The sequence below is a fragment of the Balaenoptera physalus genome, assembly GCF_965194825.1.
Source record: "Balaenoptera physalus genome assembly, chromosome: 9".
Taxonomy (NCBI): domain Eukaryota; kingdom Metazoa; phylum Chordata; class Mammalia; order Artiodactyla; family Balaenopteridae; genus Balaenoptera; species Balaenoptera physalus.
In genome coordinates, this window is record NC_138888.1 from 50,418,266 (window position 1) to 50,437,168 (window position 18,903).

The 18,903-nt window shown below is 37.9% G+C and overlaps 1 protein-coding gene and 1 pseudogene across 5 annotated transcripts in view; both read left to right on the plus strand.

Annotated features, from left to right (window-relative positions):
- The window catches only part of AK9 (adenylate kinase 9), a 118,200-nt gene that overhangs the window by 17,424 nt on the left and 81,873 nt on the right, over positions 1-18,903 (plus strand). For all 4 annotated transcript variants that reach the window (XM_082475089.1, XM_082475090.1, XM_082475091.1 and 1 more), the window contains exons 7-12: positions 1,051-1,239; positions 3,523-3,651; positions 7,278-7,352; positions 11,898-11,993; positions 15,545-15,684; positions 15,765-15,945. In XM_082475089.1, the coding sequence (XP_082331215.1) occupies positions 1,051-1,239; positions 3,523-3,651; positions 7,278-7,352; positions 11,898-11,993; positions 15,545-15,684; positions 15,765-15,945 (810 nt within the window). The remainder of the gene's footprint in view (positions 1-1,050; positions 1,240-3,522; positions 3,652-7,277; positions 7,353-11,897; positions 11,994-15,544; positions 15,685-15,764; positions 15,946-18,903) is intronic.
- Positions 12,099-13,893, plus strand: LOC309666560 (alpha-2-macroglobulin receptor-associated protein pseudogene; annotated as a pseudogene). Its single transcript has 2 exons — positions 12,099-12,121; positions 12,713-13,893. The product of its transcript is annotated as an alpha-2-macroglobulin receptor-associated protein pseudogene (transcript).

The window sequence follows — 18,903 nt, forward strand, 5'->3', positions numbered from 1 at the left end:
CCTTTGGTTCTCAAAAGTGTGATGCATGAACTGTTGGCATCAGAATCACTGACGATGTTTGTTCAAATGTCTGAGCCTCACTCCAGACAATAAATCACAGGGGAAGCAGAAATCTTTTTTTTACGGTCCTCTGTATACAGTTACACTCTAATGTTTGAGAACCACTACTACAGAATGTCATCCAGAGTTTATTGTGAAAAATATTCAGAGCAGGATTTACAGCTCAAAACCTTAGTTTATCATTAATAATGTGTCACAGAGCGTGGGCTACAGATCAGAAGGCCTGGTCCCGAGTTGTAGTTTCCCCTCATGACATTGTGACCTTACCCTGCCAGAGCAGTCCTTCTCTGATCTGCAAAATGGCTTTAATCATAATATTGTATTACTTCTCTTACAGGGTTAGTTTAAGAATTGAGTAAAATATTACACACGTGGAAGCACTTGAAATGAGAAAATTACTCATAGACTTTGGTTTTGGCCTTTTTTACTATCCAGATTCAGTTTTCTCATTTACAAAATGAAAAGGTTAGACTAAACTAGATGACCTTTCAGGTCCCATTCATTGATGCTGTTTTAAATACTTCATCCATAAAGCTGTAAATGATAGTAAATACTATAAATACAAGATATATTTTTTTGTCAGAAGATTGTGGCTATTCCCCCATTTTCATCCATTCTCAGCCTTTTCAAACTAATCTGACAGAATCCTCCTGTGTACCTTTGCTGACTAAATTGATTTTCTATTCTATTTCTCTGGCTCTTTCTACTAAGAGGGTTATTCTAACCCTCTTTTTTTTTTTTTTAATCTTAAAGCTTCTGATACTTTCTCACATGTATTACTTTTGGGTAAAGAAAAGTGTTGTCATAGCATAAAAGTTGTATCTTGTGCCTCTCTTGGTAGATGATAAAATCTGATTCAAAATGCCATTTACAGTATTGAATTTGCTCAGGGTTTTGAGGAATTTGGGAGTTTATATACTGCATAATATGTGAATAGGAAGTAAAGGCATATTCAGAATGTTTTGTGTAATTACTAATGTTGTTCCTTAGTGTCCTGACTATGATTTATGCCAAAGAATTTTGGGGCAAAGGCAGCACAGTAGTACAGGATACATATTCACAAGAGATCAGTGGGATCCTGAAGTCATTGAGAGTCATAGGAAAAAGAAGAAAGAAGCCCAAAAGGAAGGAAAAGGAGAAGAGGAAAGGGAAGAGGAAGAAGAGCAAGAAGAAGAAGAGGTAATATCCCCATACCAGATACTACACTTTTAAACTGCTATAATTAAATTAAATGATAGTATAAATAATAAAAATTAGCAGCTACTAGAGAAAATTACACTTTCTTTAAGTTTTCATTTAGTCTGGAGGAAGTAGCAAAAATATTTCATGTTTTCAAGAACCATTAGATCATAATGTAGAGGTCATCAAGTTTAAGGTCATCCTTCTTGTCAGTATGGAAGTCCCTCCATATCCTGACAGCTAATCTGCTTCATTTCATAGCAACAGAGAGTCACTGGTCACTACTATGTGTCAAGCACTATGTAAGCTAGAGTGAGGAGTTAGAACAATGTAAGACAAGTGTAATATGGGGAAGAAGGTAGCCCAGTCAGAATCCAATTTATGAAGTTAGAATAACCCTGATTTCAAACTCTGACAAAGAGAGCACATGAAAAGAAAGCTATAGCACAATTTCACATATAATGTTGATACAACAATCCTAAATTCAGTACTAGGAAGCATAATGCAGTAGGGCCTCAAAAGAATCTTCTACCATGACTTAATGAGGAAAATTGATATAAAGAAATCTGTTAATAGGTGATGGGCTGGATTTAGCCCACTGGGGTGGGACAGGTCATAGTTTGCCAGTCCTTGCCCTACTGAAATATACCTGTGATTTCTATTATAAATTTATTTATTTATAATGTTTAATAATTTAAAATAATTTCTATAATTTGTAAATTATTATGAATAAATACTATTTCTATTAGGGCCTAGACTCTGTGAAGTCAGATGTTAATTTGTAGATGGCTACATCGCAAATCATTTGTCTAGTGGAAAAGATAAGCCCCAAAGGCTACAGTTTAATTGCCCTGTAGGATATTAAGCAGGATATCAAACTTTGCACTCTGATTTCAGTTATTATAGATACTTCAGCTTTGTCATCCTGCTGGTTCCCTCACTAATAGGTTAAATGAATTTTTGACATTCGTTCTTTCACTTAAGAGTAGATCTTAAAAGTTCTCATCACAAGAAAAAAATTGTAACTATGTATGATGATGGAGGTTAACTAGACTTATTGTGATCATCTCACAATATGTACAAATACAGTTGACCCTGGAACAACTCCAGGGTTGGGGCACTGACCCTCCATGCAGTTAAAAATCCAAGTTAACTTTACAATCAGACCTCCGTATCTGCGGTTCTACATCCTAACAACCGCAGATCATGTAGTAGTATGGTATTTACTATTGAAAAATATCCTCCTATAAGTGGACCCATGCAGTTCAAATTCACGTTGCCCAAAGATCAACTGTATTGAATCATTATATTGTACACCTGAAACTAATGTAATGTTATATGTCAATTACATCTCAATTTCAAAAACTGTTAATATAAGACAGCCCATTTAAAAATATAAAATAATCTTCCCTGTGCAAATAAGGCATTAGATAACAGTCAGCATCTATACCAGATTTTTTAAAAAAGGTAAACCTCACAGCAAATAGGAATAAAAGTGTGTCATTTTACCCTGAATAAAGCATATCATTGTAATTAAGATAATAAATATGATAATAAGACAATAAATATGATATTGAATGCCTACCAGGCCTTGGGCTGAGAACTTTTACACATACTATTTCCTCTGCCTTGAAATATTCTTTCTCCAGAAATCTGTGTGGCTCTACTCAAATGTCACTTCTTCAGAGAACCCTTTCATGACCACCTTCTCCCATCACTCTCCATCCCCTCTCCCCTGCATCATCTTTCTTCTTAGCTCTTACCACCACAGCCTAACCTGTGATGTATTTATTTGTCTACTTGTTTATACTCTGTCTTCCTCAATTGGGACGTGTGCTCTCTGAGCCCCAGGGCTCAGTTCTGTTCTGTTCCCCAGTTTTGTTCTCTGTCATCTCTCAAGCTCCTAGAACAGTGTCTGGCACAGAGTAGGCACTTAAGCTTTACTAAATGAATGAATCAATGAATGAATGAGCTACAAGCTCAGGTATTCAAAGAAAATCTAATTTCTTTGTCTCTAAAAATCTGATGTTATTCCTTTTCTCTTCCCTACTTATTGGGGAGCAAAAAGAAATTAGTAAGTATCCAAGTCAATTTAAAGCTTTATTCCATCTGATAAAGGAACTTCAGGGGTGTTCTATCTCTCTAAAATAAAAACCCTGTTGCTAATCTCCCCTTCTCCCTTCTTCTCATCCCAAAAGGGCATCTAGGTATAAGGAGGGAGGGATATGACTTGTAAATAAAGTAACGATTAACATAAAGATATTTAACATCTTTTCCATTTAGGCATTTATTGCTGAAATGCAGGTGGTGGCTGAAATTCTTCAACATCTAGTTCAGAGGCCTGAAGATTATTTGGAAAATATTGAACACATTGTTAAACTTTATAAGGAAATAATTCTTCACCCTTTAGAAGTAAGAACAAGATGTATTGCTGAAAATGGGAATGTTGATATTTGTGTTTTATCCCTGAAATAACTTTCACATTTCTTCACTTCATGTATTATCTGCCTGATTCTCCTCCTCTTGAGCTTGGTAAAATGCCACCAGAATAAGGTTGCATTCCAAAAGCTGTTTCACAGAACAATATTATTTTACTCTTACGAAGCAGGAATGTTGCTGAAAATTGCATTTTTCAAAAGTCATTAGGGGAATTTATTTATGGTTGGAGGTTGGAAAGTCCATGTCAAGAGATTGTTTTGTGAAAGCATTTATGGGTTTATCAAAACACATGTACACTTAAGGTGTATCTTTTATTCTAAAAGGAATTGTTAATTTAGTTAAATTGCAGTCTAAAGAAGAGCTATCCCAGACTGGTTTCTCTGTTTATCCCATTCAAAGATGATTATTTGTAAACATGATAAGGCCATTATATATTATAATAGGAAAATGTTAATTAAAATAATTAGCATTTAAAAGTATGATTACTGAAATTATGATTATTGAAAAGCATATTTTTATGGTTAAAAATCCAGGGTAGACTCTGCCCAATTTGTGTGGGAGATTTATTCAACAAACATTTATTATCTGGTATTTGGCCAGATACCATGCTAAGCAATGGAAATACAAAGAAAAATAAAAAACAGTCCTCAAATTACCTCTTCCCATCTGATAGAGAAACTAAAATAATTTGTTTCATGCTGTTTTATAATGTTTATATATTTTTAGAGACAAATGAGTGGATCATTTTCATTCCCACTGCCCACCCCCCCGCCAAAAAATGAGAATCAAATTGGTTTCTTTTTTTATTGAAATATAGTTGATTTACAATATTGTGTTAGTTTCAGGTGTACCGCATAATGATTCAGTACTTTTGTTTTCTTATGTATGACTTTGATTCCTCCCTTCTTCTTCTTCCATCCCTGGCCTTTAAACATAGCTTCGTAAGTGTAATTTACATGTCTATCTATAATATTCTTTCTCCTTCAACAAAAATATTCTACATATTCCTTAAGTGGCTGGCATTGGGTATCAAATAAAGCATAATTAATATCAGATTCAGAAGATTAGAAAACTATATTCATGGGCAGGGGGTTGGATAGGGACCAGGTCTCACATCCTAGCATCACCAATGCCCAGTGCAGTGCCCAAATTCTGGCGAGTGGTAAATGCTTAACAGATGGTCAGCTGAACAAGTGATGAGATCACAAAGGAAATAGAATGACAGCTTCAGTTTCATTACATGTAAAGCTTCTGGAAATAATTTTTTAAGAAATACCTCACTCAAATTAAAAGACAACAAACTAGAAAAATATCCACATCAACTATGATAAAAGATTTAAAGCTTTGATATATTAAAAGGTCATAGACTCACAGACATAGAGAACAGACAGGGTTAACAAAGGGGAGGGTAGGTGGGGGAGGGATGGAGTGGGAGTTTGGAGTTAGCAGATGCAAACCAGTGTATATAGAATGGATAAATAACAAGGTCCTACTGTATAGCACAGGGAACTATATCCAATATCCTGTGATAAACCACAATGGAAAAGAATATAAAAAAAAGAACGTATATATAACTGAATCACTTTGCTGTACAGCAGAAATTAACACATTGTAAATCAACTATTCTTCAATTTTTAAAGTGTGAAAAAAAAAGGTCATAGAAATGATTTTTCTAAAACCTGTAAGGTCTCACCTTCCTGATGATAAATGGGCAAGGAATATGAGTAGACAGTTCACAAAAATGAAAGACAAAAGGGTAACAAGCCTGTAGAAAAATGTTCAGCTTTACTGATAATAAAGAAATGCTAATCTAAATTAAGAGATATATCCATGATCAAATTTTAAAAGATGAACAAGGAATAAGAATTACTAATTCTAGCAAGTATATATGGTAAAGCAAACACTGTCATACCCTGCTGAAAGGAATATAAATTAGTATGGTGGTTTTTAGACAGCTTGTCTGAAAAAAGCCCAGAAGTGGAAAAATTCTAAGCCCTGCAGCAAAGCATAGATAAGAATTGAGTGCCCTGGTGCCAGCAGAGCAAGAATTTCAAAGCCAAGAACCTAGACATTAGGCCTAGGTGATGCTTGCTGAATAGTATACAGCTTGCCTTGTAAGGTAATTCCAAGGTGCTGGTGTGTGTGGAGGGAGGTGGGAGAGCCTTCAAAGGTAGGAGCCTGCAATTCCAGTCTCCTCTGACCTGGCTGAGATGTCAATTCACTTGGAAGGCCAATACCACCAAAATTCAGTGTTCCTTCAAAAGACATGAGGAAAGCAAGTGGGAGCAAAGTAACTTGCATCATTTTCTGGCTTATATCCTACTTCAGGAGTAACCCAAGGCTAAGTCCTCATTCTTGCCTGTCTTCGAATCCCAGCTTGACTCCCGGTCGGACCTGGTATAGGATCTTTAGCCTTAGGATTGTTCCTACCCTTAGACTTAGTAAGTCCATTCTTAAGAATCTAGCTTAAGGAAAGTATCTGAAATGCAGAAAAGCATAATGTACTTCCTTGTTCAGAACATGGTTATTTATGGTTAAATAAATAATGCAGGCATAATGTGCCTTCTGTCTAGAAGAAAAGAAATACTTAGAACCTAACCTTGCGCAGTATTACGAAAGACAAAATGTACTGGACATTTAAGGAGATGATTTTGTTCAGACCATTGCAACAGGGAGAATGTTCACTAAGGAGAACTTTCTCAAAGAAAAGTAAGGGGGCTGGGGTTTTATGGAGGCAGGTAAACAAGGGAGCCATCCTCAGGTCCTATGGGAATCATGAAAAAAGATGGAGATGGATCTTATCTGAGTCTTTGAGGAAAGGTAGAGGTGGGTCTTATCTCCCCACCATCCCTACTTTCTGGGAACACAAGACTCAGATAGAGTTCAACATTGCCAATGTAAAAAAATAAAATCCCTTGGATTTTAGATTTTAATAGTAAAAAAATAGTGGAAGAAAATTTACAAGAATATTAATATATCCTTGAGATAGAGAAAATCTAATTTAAGCAAGGAAGGAAATCCAGAAACAATGAGAACAGATTTCATCATAAAAATATTTTATATTGTAAAAGATACCATAAACAAAGTCAAAAGATAAATCATAGCAAGGTAAAACATTTACAAACCATATGGCAGGTAAGGGCTAAAGATTCTCCATGAATGTTAAGCAGAAGAAAGAGTCTAACGGAAAATTGCACAGAGGTTATGGTTTGGCAGTTTACAGAGATAGATATCTGGATACTGAACATCACCCACAGCCAGGGGAATAAAAAGTGAAATGAACCAACCCCATTCTTCAGCTAGCAGTTTGGTAGAAATTATTCTATGAATATATACAGAGAGCTAGATGCCCCAAAACACTTCTATTGGGAAAGACTCTAAGACTTCACTGTAGAAAAAAATGGAAAAAACAGAAAGAGAGTAAAATTCATGGTAAGAAGACTAGTTTAGGCTTTTGTAAAAGCTCTCCTGAAAATAACATCTATTATGTCATGTATAAAGCAAATAATTTAGCTTTAAATATTTCTTCATGGTATATTAAGATTCTGATCTTTTGCCAATGATCTTGAATGATGAGGCTTCTTTTCAACTATCTGCAGGAAGTAATGGCTGAGCACGATTCCCAGTATCTCATTGAGCTAGACGGAAATAAGCCCCCAGAGGAGCTCTTCACGGTAAGTGCCATGCTCAGTAAGAATATGCCACAGTTTGGAAAATCAAAAAAGTATTGACTGGATTATACTTATTTTAATAAATATAGGAAATAGATTTACTTTTTTAATACCATTTATTTTTGAAAAATTCATCTTGACACTTAAAATTTTGATGTGGTATTTATTCATCTGTCCACATTTAAATCAAAACTGCATTTGAATTTAAAATCTCTGTGTGACCAAAAGTGCCTCAAAGAAAAGGAAAAGCAGATAACAGCCAATAGACACAGGATATGATGCTTAACATGAGCCATAGGGAAATGCAAACCAAAGCCATAATGAGATACAACTTCAAATCCACTAAGATGGCTAAAATTAAAAACAAAAAACAAAACAGACAATAAATAACAAGTGTTGGTGAGGATGTAGAGAAATTGGAACACCCATACATAGTGGGTAGGATTGTAAATGGTGTGGCCACTTTGGAAAACAGTTTGGCAGTTCCTCAAAAGGTTAAACATGGAGTTACCACATGACTCATCAATTCACCTCCTAGGTATATACCCCAAAGAATTGAAAATAGGTGTTCAAATGAAAATTTGTGCATGAATATTCATAGCAGCACTATTCACAATAGCCCAAAGGTAGAAACAACCTAAATGTCCATTAACTGATGAATGGATAAATAAAATGTGGTATACTCATACGATGGAATATTATTCAGCAATAAAAAGGAATGAAGTATTGACACATGCTACAACATGGATGAATCTTGAACACAGGCTAAGTAGAAGAAAAGTTCCAAAAGATCACACATCATATGATTCCATTTACATGAAATGTCCAAAATAGGCAAATCTATAAAGACAAAAAATGGATAAGTGGTTCCTTAGTGGCAGTGGGTGGGGGGCGTGGGTCTACCACTGTGGGAGATCCCAGGATAAATGTGGAGTGACTAATAATGGGTAAAGGGTATATTTTGGGGGTGATGAAAATGTTCTAGGATTAATTGTGGTGATGGTTGCACAATTCTGAATATTCTAAAAACCATTTAATTGTACACTTTAAATGGATGAATTATGTGGTATATGAATTATATCTCAATAAAGCTTTTTTTAAAAAGAATATATGCATATTTGAAAATACAATATTATTTTCACTATTAAACAAATGACAATGAGGGAAAATAGTTTCCATACTAATTATAAACAAATGCTGAGTATCTTTTGTAAATATTTTAAAACTTCTGATATTTCAATAGGAAAAAAGCAAATATCTCGATAGAAAAACAGGCAAAGGGCATGAGCAGGTAATTTAGAAAGAAACGTCTAATAATATATTTTTTTTAAACTTCTATAATCATATTATTAGTCAAAGAAATGCAAACAGCACAAAGAATAAAGCAGCATTTTCTTAGCAGATTTAACAAATTTATCCAATATCCAGGATTGTGGGGAGGGTTTGCGAAATGCTCTTAATACCCTTTCGGTAGGAGCATACAGGGCACAATCTTCCTGGAAAATAATAGGGCATATATGTACCCAAAAGATTTTTTTAAATGTCTATCATCTGTCCAGAGAGGCCCAATTACTAGTAATTTATTCTAAGGAAATACATGGAGATATACAGAAAGATTTTTGTTCAAGATGTTTATGATCAGAAAAAAAGCAAAATATGTTTGGGAAAGGGGTTTTTTTAAATGTGTGAATTTGAAAGACTAATGCATGATTTTTGGCTAAAACATAATAGTAATTCTTCTGTTTATGGTAACCATACTAAATACATCATTTAAATATATTTCATGTGATAACTTCCCACTTAGAATGTAAGGAAGAGAAGGTACTTTTTTTTTCCCCCAAATGTAAATATCTTCATTCTTTTTTTTAAAACTGAGGTATAATTGACATACAACATTATATTAGTTTCAGGTATACAACATAATGGTTCGATATTTGTATATACTGTGAAATGATCACCACAATAAGGCTAGCTAACATCTGACACCATACATAAAGAATTTTTTTTCTTATGATGAGAACTTTTAAGATGTATTCTCTTAGCAACTTTCAAATAGGCGATATAGTACTATCAACTATAATCACCATGCTGTACACTACATCCCAAGGACTTATTTATTTTATAACTGAAAGTTTATACTTTTGAATTCCTTCAACCATTTTGTCCACCTCCCATCCTCCACCCCCCACCTCTGGCAGCCACCAATCTGCTTTCTGTAACTATAAGCTTGTTTTTTTTTTTTTAAATATCTGCATTCTGATTTAAAAGTTGTACACACTCATGGCTTTAAAATAACCAGAAAACACAAAAGTATAAAATACAAAAATAATACAAAATAATATGCATCGTAAAAATTACAAAATACAAAAATATACAGTACATAAAAAAAAAATAAAAACAAAAAACATACAATACAAAATAATACAAAAATACATTACCTATTTCTTAAACACCTAATAGGTGTGCAGCATTATGATAAGCTCTAGGGATACAGATGGGAAGGGGTCAGATGAGTCCCTCCCCTCATACAGTATCCATTATGTTGGGGGAAAATAAATATTTAAAGGGCAGTTTGTGTTATCATCCGGGAGGTACAAGGTACTATAGGAGCTCATGGCAAAAGGACAGGACCTAATCTCGTGAGGAAGGCCATGTGTCTGTAATTATTTCTACATTGAAACTCTAAGGATGAGTAAGAATTAGACCGTGAGGGCTGGTGAGGGGAGGAAGGTGGGACAGTGTTCCAGGCTGAGGGAAGGGTCTGTGTGAAGCCCCAGAGGCAAAAAAGAGCATAGTGAGTTCCAGGAAGTGAACGCAGGACTGGAAGATGGAGGAGTTTTTAGGGGGATGGAGTAGGAGGAGTGGAATAGTGCCAGAACTTTAGGATAAGCAGGGGTGGCATCAAGAAAGGCCTCATAAGCCATGCTGAAGAGTTTAGACCTCATCATGAGAGAGTGGGCTGCCAGTGAAAGGTTTTAAGCCACAGAGTAAAATGCTTCTACTTCCATTTAAGAAAGATCCCTCAGACTGCAATGCAAAGGAAAAACTGAGGAGAGGCAGGTTGGTGGGAGGAAGACTAGTTCTGACTTTTGCAGCACATCAGATAAGAGATGGTGGTTTAACCCAGGGTAGTGACTGTGGGAATGGACAGAAGACAGACCTGGGAGCTACTTAATGTAGGAGGACAGGGAGAGAGAAAAGTCAGAAGCAATGCCCAGATTTTTAGTTTGATATGGTTGGTGGCCACATAAGTAATAATGCTGGTGGTGCAACCAAATTAGGGAGAAGCTCCTCACTTAGAATATGCTCTTGCCAAGATCATCTGTGATCTCCTGATCAAAGCCAGTGGTGACTATTTGGTCTTCATCTAATTCACCTAGAAGCAATATTTGACCCAGCTCATCACTTCTTCCTTCCTGCTCCTTTCTTCCCTTGTCTTCTGGGACCCCACACTACTATAGTTTATTCTACCTCTACACTCTACATCTCTAACCTCTAGAATTGGAGGATCCCAGAACTCATTCCTTGAGCACTCTCCTCTGTCTACCCTCATTTCTTAGGAGACTTCATCCAACCCAATGGCTTTAAATACCTTCTAAATGCTGGCAACTCTTAAATTCATATTACTATCCCAGACCTTTCCCCTGAATTTCACACTTGTATAATCAACTGCTAATAAATATATCCAATATATCCAATTGGATGTATAATTGTCATCTCAGATTAAATGTGCAAGATAAAACTCCTGATCTGCCATCACCGCCACCCTGCCCCAAATACACTCCTCCCACAGTTTTCCCCTCTCAGTATATGTCACATCCATCCTTCCAGCTGCTCCTCTCTTTTTCTCATATCCCACATCCAACCCATCAGCATATACAGCAGGCTCTTCTTCAAAATATATCCAGAATTTGACTACTTTTTACAACCTCGGACACACTTTCCTCAAGGTAAAGGGCAGAAGTTCCAATTGGCCTGGTTGAAACTTGCCAAGCCTATTAAGGCCCCGGCCGGCAATGGCACCCTGGCACTTCTGCCCACATTCTATTGGCCAGAACAAGTTACATGGAGAAGCTCAATACCAATGAGATAAGGATTCTCACATAAACTAGGGAATTAACAAGGGAAGGGCATGAATATTTGGGGACCAAAGGGTAGACTCTCATGGGTTGAATCCTGTCCCCAAAAATATATGTTGAGGAGCTAACCTTCAATACCTATAAGTATGACCTTATTTGGAAATAGGATCTTTTCAGATGTAATCAAGTTAAGGTGAGGCCATAGTGAATTAGGATGGGTCCTAATCCAGTATGGCTGGCATCCTTATAAGAGGAGAGACGCATGAACACAGGGAGAAAATGGCTATGTCACAACAGAGGCAGAGATTGGAGTGATGCATCTACAAGCCAAGCAACACCAAATATTGCCGGCAAACTACCAGAAGCTAGGAAGAACAAGGAAGTATTCTACTCATGAGCTCATGCCTTTTTCAGGACATTTGAGATGTTCAAATGCCAATGTATTAAAAGACTTGTTCTTTAAATTTAGACAGTTATGGATCGACTTAAATATCTGAACCTAAAAAGAGCAGCTGTTTTAACCAAACTTCAGAGTGCAGAGGAAGAAATTGACACAATGGAAAATGTAAGTTATTTTTAACTGTTTGAAAGTCTACCCTTTCACTGTATTTTGTGACCTTAATTTGTATCCTTTCAAGGTTTAAAAGGCTCTCAGGATACTTTTATAAAAATGGATTTGATTTTTGGGAAGCTGTAATATTGGCACAATATTCTTGTAGACACTAAACACAACAAAAGTTTTGAAACAAAGAAAGACAATAAAATCAGAACAATCAACCACAGGAATAATAAGAAATAAAGAAACCCAAGTTCAGTTTAAAAATTTTGCAGCACCAAAGAAAGCAAAAACATAAAAGCCCTCAACTCTATACTCATTCATTCCCCCAATCATTCAACCAATTTTTAAAATAACTACTGTGTTCCTGGCCCTGATGTATTGTGGATGTGACGGTGATCAAATTATAATTGCCAAGTGCTAAAAGGGCTACCAGGACTTTTAAGTGGAGGATTTGATCTATTCTGGGAAGTTTAGATTCACCTATAAAAATAGAAATAAAAAAACTAATACCAGAATCATAAATAGATATTATAATTCAAATAAATTATGGTAATAAATTTAAGGAAAGAGGTCATTTTGTTATCCTGTACTGTGTAATCCCTAGATCTTAATGGGTGAACATAGTTGGAATATGTAACACGAACTGGTGCTGAAGAGGAGGAAAGGTGGGCCTGATGCACACAGAAGCTCTGTACTGAGTCACTTCTTCTAGGTCATAACTGAAGGGAAAATTTAAAGTATTCAGAAAACCTGGGGGCTTTTCCGACCCGCAGTTGCCGGGGTCTCGGCTTCCAGACGAGGAAGAAGGCATCGCGGAGGGTCCGAGCGGCGCTGCGCGAGGTCCGGCGGCTACCACCGCCGCCACCGCCGCCGCCGCCCGGGGCCTGGCGGGCGGCGGGCCACGGCGGCAAGTTCTCGCGGGATAAGAACGAGCCCGCGCAGCCCTCGGAGCGAGAGCCCGGGTCGGGGGTAGTTCCGCCAGGAGAAGCTGAATCAGCTGTGGGAGGAGGCCCAGCGGCTTAATCTTTCTCCTGTGAAATTGTCCGAGCTCCATGCTGATCAAGATACAAGCTTGAGCTTCAAGATACATACGCAAAAGGGACGAATTCAAGAGGAAGAGATTGAAGGCTGAAGGCTTAGATGAAGATGGAGAGAAAGAAGCAAAACTTAGCAGTCTCAGCGTCATCCTGGCCAAGTGTGGTCGGGACAGGAGAAACGACTCCCAGGCCGGCCGTGAGCAGCAACGTCCTCAGCCCCGGCGCCGAGGACCACAGCCTGGAGGACCCCCGGCTGGAGAAGCTGTGGCACAAGGCGAAGACCTCCGGGAAGGTTTTCAGTGAAGAACTGGACCAGTCGTGGCGGGAGTTTCAGCATCACAGGGAGAAGGTCCAGGAGAATAAGGTCCTTCTGGAGACCCTGAGCAGGACAGAAGAAATTAAGGAAAACGTCGTCAGTCCTGCCGACGTGACCCACGGCCAGGAGAACGTGCTGCAGAGCAGACACGCCGAGCTGAAGGACAGGCTGCGGGACATCAGCCAGGACTTCGACCACCTGCGGAAAGTCGGCCACCGGGGCTGTGGCGCCGAGGCAGACTTCGACGAGCCCCAGGTGCTGGATCTGTGGGACCCGGCCAGGTCAGCCAACTTCACAGAGAAGAAACTGGAATCCTTTTGGGAAGAGCTTAAGCACTTTGACACCAAAATCGAAAAGCATAACCACTATCAGAAGCAGCTGGAAATTTCTCATCACGAACAAACACGTGGTTGGCGACCGGGAGCGCAGCAGGCACGGAACAGAGAGATACGCCTTGTTGGAGGAGAAGACCAAGGAGCTAGGCTACAAGGTAAAGAAGTATTGACAGGATCTGTCCAGCCGGGTCTCCAGAGCTCACCACAACGAGCTCTGAGGGCCTAGGGAGCTACACACAGAAGTGTGTAGCTGCGGCTGCTACATACTTATGCTTTCTAGTTGACAAAACTGTATAGCTGCGGCTGCTCGGCTGTCAGCTCCTCTGGTCTCTTCTCCCAGTCTCTGTGTCCTCGTGAGTTCATTTCTTTTTTCATTCCTCTGCTGTCATTTTTGCAAGGTTTTAGGAAAAAAGCAAACACAAATGCATGTGTTCAGTCTGCCTTTAACCAGAGACAGTCCTGATCATTTTTACGGCTGTGATAATCAAACTCATTTGAAAGCTCATCTTCTCATCGCCCCTCAGCCCCCCCGCTAGATATGTAGCCTCGGGGGCTCAAAGTTGGGAGAGGAGCATGGTCTGCTATTCAAACACTTTCTCCACGTTTGGACAGGAAATAGGGATGATAAGGAAAAAGTGCCTGCTTCCTGACTTAACTGGGTACGTTTCAGTCCCTAGCTCATTGTCTGTGGACTCATGGAGAAGGGTGGTAGGCAAATGTGCCCCACCGACAAGGTTCTCAGTGTCATTCAGCTCCCCTAAGCATTGACAGTTTCCTTCCCATCTAGCTTCTTCCAGCCTTCAGGTGGGGACATCCATGCAACATCCCCGCAACCGGCATGCCTCTTTGCCCTCAGATGCTGCAGCAGTGCAGGCAAGACCAGAGCTTCCATTCTCATCTGTCCTCCACAGTCAGCTCTGGAACCAGCAATACATGTGAGATCCACGTCTGAAGGTGGGAGGGAGCCAGCCTGGACCTGTCCCCCTAGCAGTTGCGTACCGTGTCATTTCCCGCCAGTTCTCTTGTCCCCGCCAAGGTAGCGCTAAGACAGTGACCCTCTCAGCAGTCTGCAGTCGGTAGAGAAGTGGTTCTTAGTTACTCTGCAGGTGACGAATGGAGGATTGCTGAGGGAGACTTTACACTTAAGAAGAATGAAAGAGCTAAGTCAATGCAAATCTGCATGTAACATCTTCCTATTTTAAAACTTATGTAAATTAACTAAGATTCTGGTATGTTTTCAAACCTTTTCAATAAGAATTTTTCAGAATCTGTTTCCTGAAACAGATAATAGAAAATGCTATATCCACCTTATGCTCATTCTACCCTACAAGAGAAAATGCTCAGTAAAATTTAAACAAGGTCTTAAAACAGAAATGAAAACTATTTGTCTTATTAAATTTTGGACAAGTACAGAATGGTTGCAATTGAGAAAAAAACCAAAATTTCCTTTCTGAATTATTTCTTAAATAGTAGAACATGATAAAATAAGAAATGAAATAATAATGTGAATTTCAGCCAAACTTATGCCCACATTTTATTTATTTATTTATTTATTTATTTACTCATTTTTGGCTGTGTTGGGTCTTCGTTTCTGTGTGTGGGCTTTCTCTAGTTGCGGCGAGCGGGGGCCACTCTTCATCGTGGTGTGTGGGCCTCTCACTGTCGTGGCCTCTCTTGTTGCGGAGCACAAGCTCCAGACGCACAGGCTCAGCAGTTGTGGCTCACGGGCCTGGTTGCTCCACGGCATGTGGGATCTTCCCAGACCAGGGCTCGAACCCATGTCCCCTGCATTGGCAGGCAAATTCTCAACCACTGCGCCACCAGGGAAGCCCCTATGCCCACATTTTTAATGTTGTTTGCTATTAACAGGATGAGCTGTTCCATACTCTTGCAGCTTGTAAACTTATTGCACCAAGATATAGATGGCAGAGAAGCAGATGGGGACGTACATGTCCGGTGACTTTAAAAGAAGGTAACATTTTTCAAGGATTGCCAGATTTTTCTGTAAGGTAAGTAAGATTTTCAGAATTTAATTTAAAAACTTGCCCATACCTCTTTTCAGTTGTTTATGATAATGGCATTTTTTAAGTTTTCTAGGTAAAATATACTGTCTTTCATCAGAAGAAGCATTAAAAACATTTTTATTGAACCCACGTCCCTATCTTCTTCCACCTATGCCAGCACCACCATTTAAAGTGTTCATATTTGGACCTCAGTCTTCAGGGAAAACAACACTTAGCAATTTGCTTGCAAAACATTACAAAGGAAAGGTAACTACTTAGCTAGCTAGCTAGCTAGCTTTCTACCTATCTATACTTGATTATACTTTGTGGGATTTTAGGACTTTTAGGATTTGTGCTCAGTTTTCTTTTTTTTTTTTAAACCCCCCAAACTCCAGCTTTAATAAATCATTCTTCTGATGCAACCTGATAGGTGTTTCTTTCTTCTTTTTTTTTTTAAATTAAAAATTTTTTTTTTAGCCGCACAGCGTGGCTTGTGGGATCTTAGTTCCCTGACCAGGGATCGAACCTAGTGAAAGCACGGAGTCCTAACTGCTGGACTGCCAGGGAATTCCCTGTGCTCAGTTTTCTTAATTTTATACTGTCAACTGGGTAATTGTTCCACTGGGCTTGGAGTGGGGAAGGGGTCTTCCTTGCTGCTTTAGTGCAGCTTCCAGACCATAGCCACTCCCGAAAGTCCTCAGATTTGACTGCTATGTCACGCAGACTGTGCCACCCATTACCTTTCTTGGTTTCACTCATTTCCTGTTCCCTGGGTTACACCCCCTCCTGGCCCACTGACCCTTCCTCCACACACTCATTCCTGTCATAATTCTTGGTGATTTCACTATCTACAAAAATTACCCTCCCAACACCTTGACCTGACAGTTCCTTGACCCCTCCCCTCAATGATCTTATTCTCCATCCTCGGTAAGTGAAGAGAAATTACTTTTAGCTTAGACCAGAGTGATAGCAGTAGAGGTAGTAAGAAGTGGGCAGATTTGGGATATAATTTGAAGATAGAGCCAAAGAGTTTGATGAGGGATTGGAATTTAGAGGAATTATATGAAGGCCATTGTGGTTGGAGCATGTAGTGTGAAAGGAGGAATGGCACAAGGTGGAGATGGCTGAAGATGTAGTCAGACAGTGCAGGCCCTGGGAAGGAGTTTGAATTTATTCCAAATGCTATTCTTTTAAACACAGGGGTAACATTTCCTACTTGCTTATAACTTTTTTATTGTAAAATATGACAAACATACAGAAAAGTGAAGCTCATTGAAATATCACAAAACAAACCCCCATATAACCACCACCTAGGTCAGACATGGAACCCCAGCACCCCAGAAGTCACCTCATGCCTCTTTCTAATATCAATCCTCTTACTCCTTCCACAAAGGTAACCACTGCCCTGAACTTTATGATACTCACTTCTGTACTTTTCTTTTATGGTTTTACCATGTAAGCACACATTCAAATACCATAGATTAGATTAGCTTTGCATATTTTTTTAACTTTATGGACTTAAAACAGTTTATGTTTTTTGTGTCTGGCTTCTTTCATTTAACATTATAATTGTGATATTTATGCATGTTATTAAGTATAGCTATAGCTTATTTTTATTGTTTTATTGTAGTCTATTGATTGAATTATATTATGATTTATTATCCATTTGCGTGTCAATAAAGCTTAGGTTGATTCCAGTTCAGGAAATTGTGAATAACATTGCTATAAACAGTCTTGTACATGTTTCTTGGTGTATACATGCATATCTTTATATAGTTTGAAGGTATATCTAGGAGTAAAATTTCTGGGACATAAGGTATACATACATAGTCAACTTGTGTAGAAAATGCCAAACTGTTTTCAAGACTAGTTCTGCCAATTTACTATCCTACCAGCAGTGTATGAGAGTTACACATTCCTGCCAGCTTTTGTTATGTTCAGTCTTTCTAGTTTTAGCCATCCTAGTGGGTATATCTCACTGAGGTTTTAATTTGCATTTCCCTGATGTCTAATGAGGTTCAACATTTTTTCATATGTTATTCAGATATTTGCTTTTTGAAGTGTTTGTTCGCTTTGTTCAAGCCTCTTGCCCATTTTTAACTTTTTTGCATATTATTGTTAGGAGTTACTTATGTTGTCTATATACAGATTTTTTTTTATTATAAACATTATGAATATTTTCTACCACTCTGTGGTTTGCCATTTCCCTTTTTAAATGAAAAATGCCCCATACTATATTCATTTAAAGTAAGTCATTAAGTCCTGCCTACACTAAAGAAGAGGGGAATTAGTCTTCACCTTCTGAAGAAAGGAATATTAAAGCATTTGTGGACATGTTTTAAAACCTTCACAGTATGTGTCAGACAAAAGAATTATAATTTTAAAATGTAAAGAGTTTTTACGAATCAATATGTAAAAGCCCCAACAGAAAATGATAGCAAACAGGCAGTTCACAAAATAGTTGATCCAAATAGCCATTACACATGAGAAAAGGGATATCACCTTGATAATCAGGGAGAGGCCAAAAAAACCAGATATATGTCATGTCAATCTCACTGTTGAAAAATCATATTAACAACCAATATTGATGTGTGGCTAGGATTGGGAAAGTACATTCTCATACGTTGCTGGTTAAGGTATAATCATTAGGGATAGCAATTGGAAATACATATAAAAGCCTAAAATCTATACATATCCTTTGAACTATAAGTTTTTCCTGAAGAAACTATCAAAGACGTAGACATAACTATGTTCTTCATAACCTAGTTTATAATAACAAAATCATGTATATCTAAATATAATTGGTATTTTAGTTAAATATTAATTTGTAATATATTCATCTAATACAATAGTGTTCATCCATTAAAAATGATGGTGTGGATGTATTTTTGTTGGCATGGAATAAAGTAATATAAGCATATTGAAGGAAGAGCAAAATTGAATCTAGAAGTATGGAAATATTATTTAAACTTAAAAGGCATATATAAATCTAACATCCCAACATTCAGTATTAAGTATATTATCTGCCTAACAAAGGACTTATATTCAAAATATATGTAGAATTCTAATCTAATTTTTTAACTAGGCAAAAGTTAAACATATGGGTAAGTGAATGACCAATAAGCTCATAAAAAGAAGCTCAAAATTGTCAGTGATTAGGGAAATGTAAATTTAAACTGCAATGAGATTTCACACCAACTAGGGTGGCTAAAATGTGAAGGATTC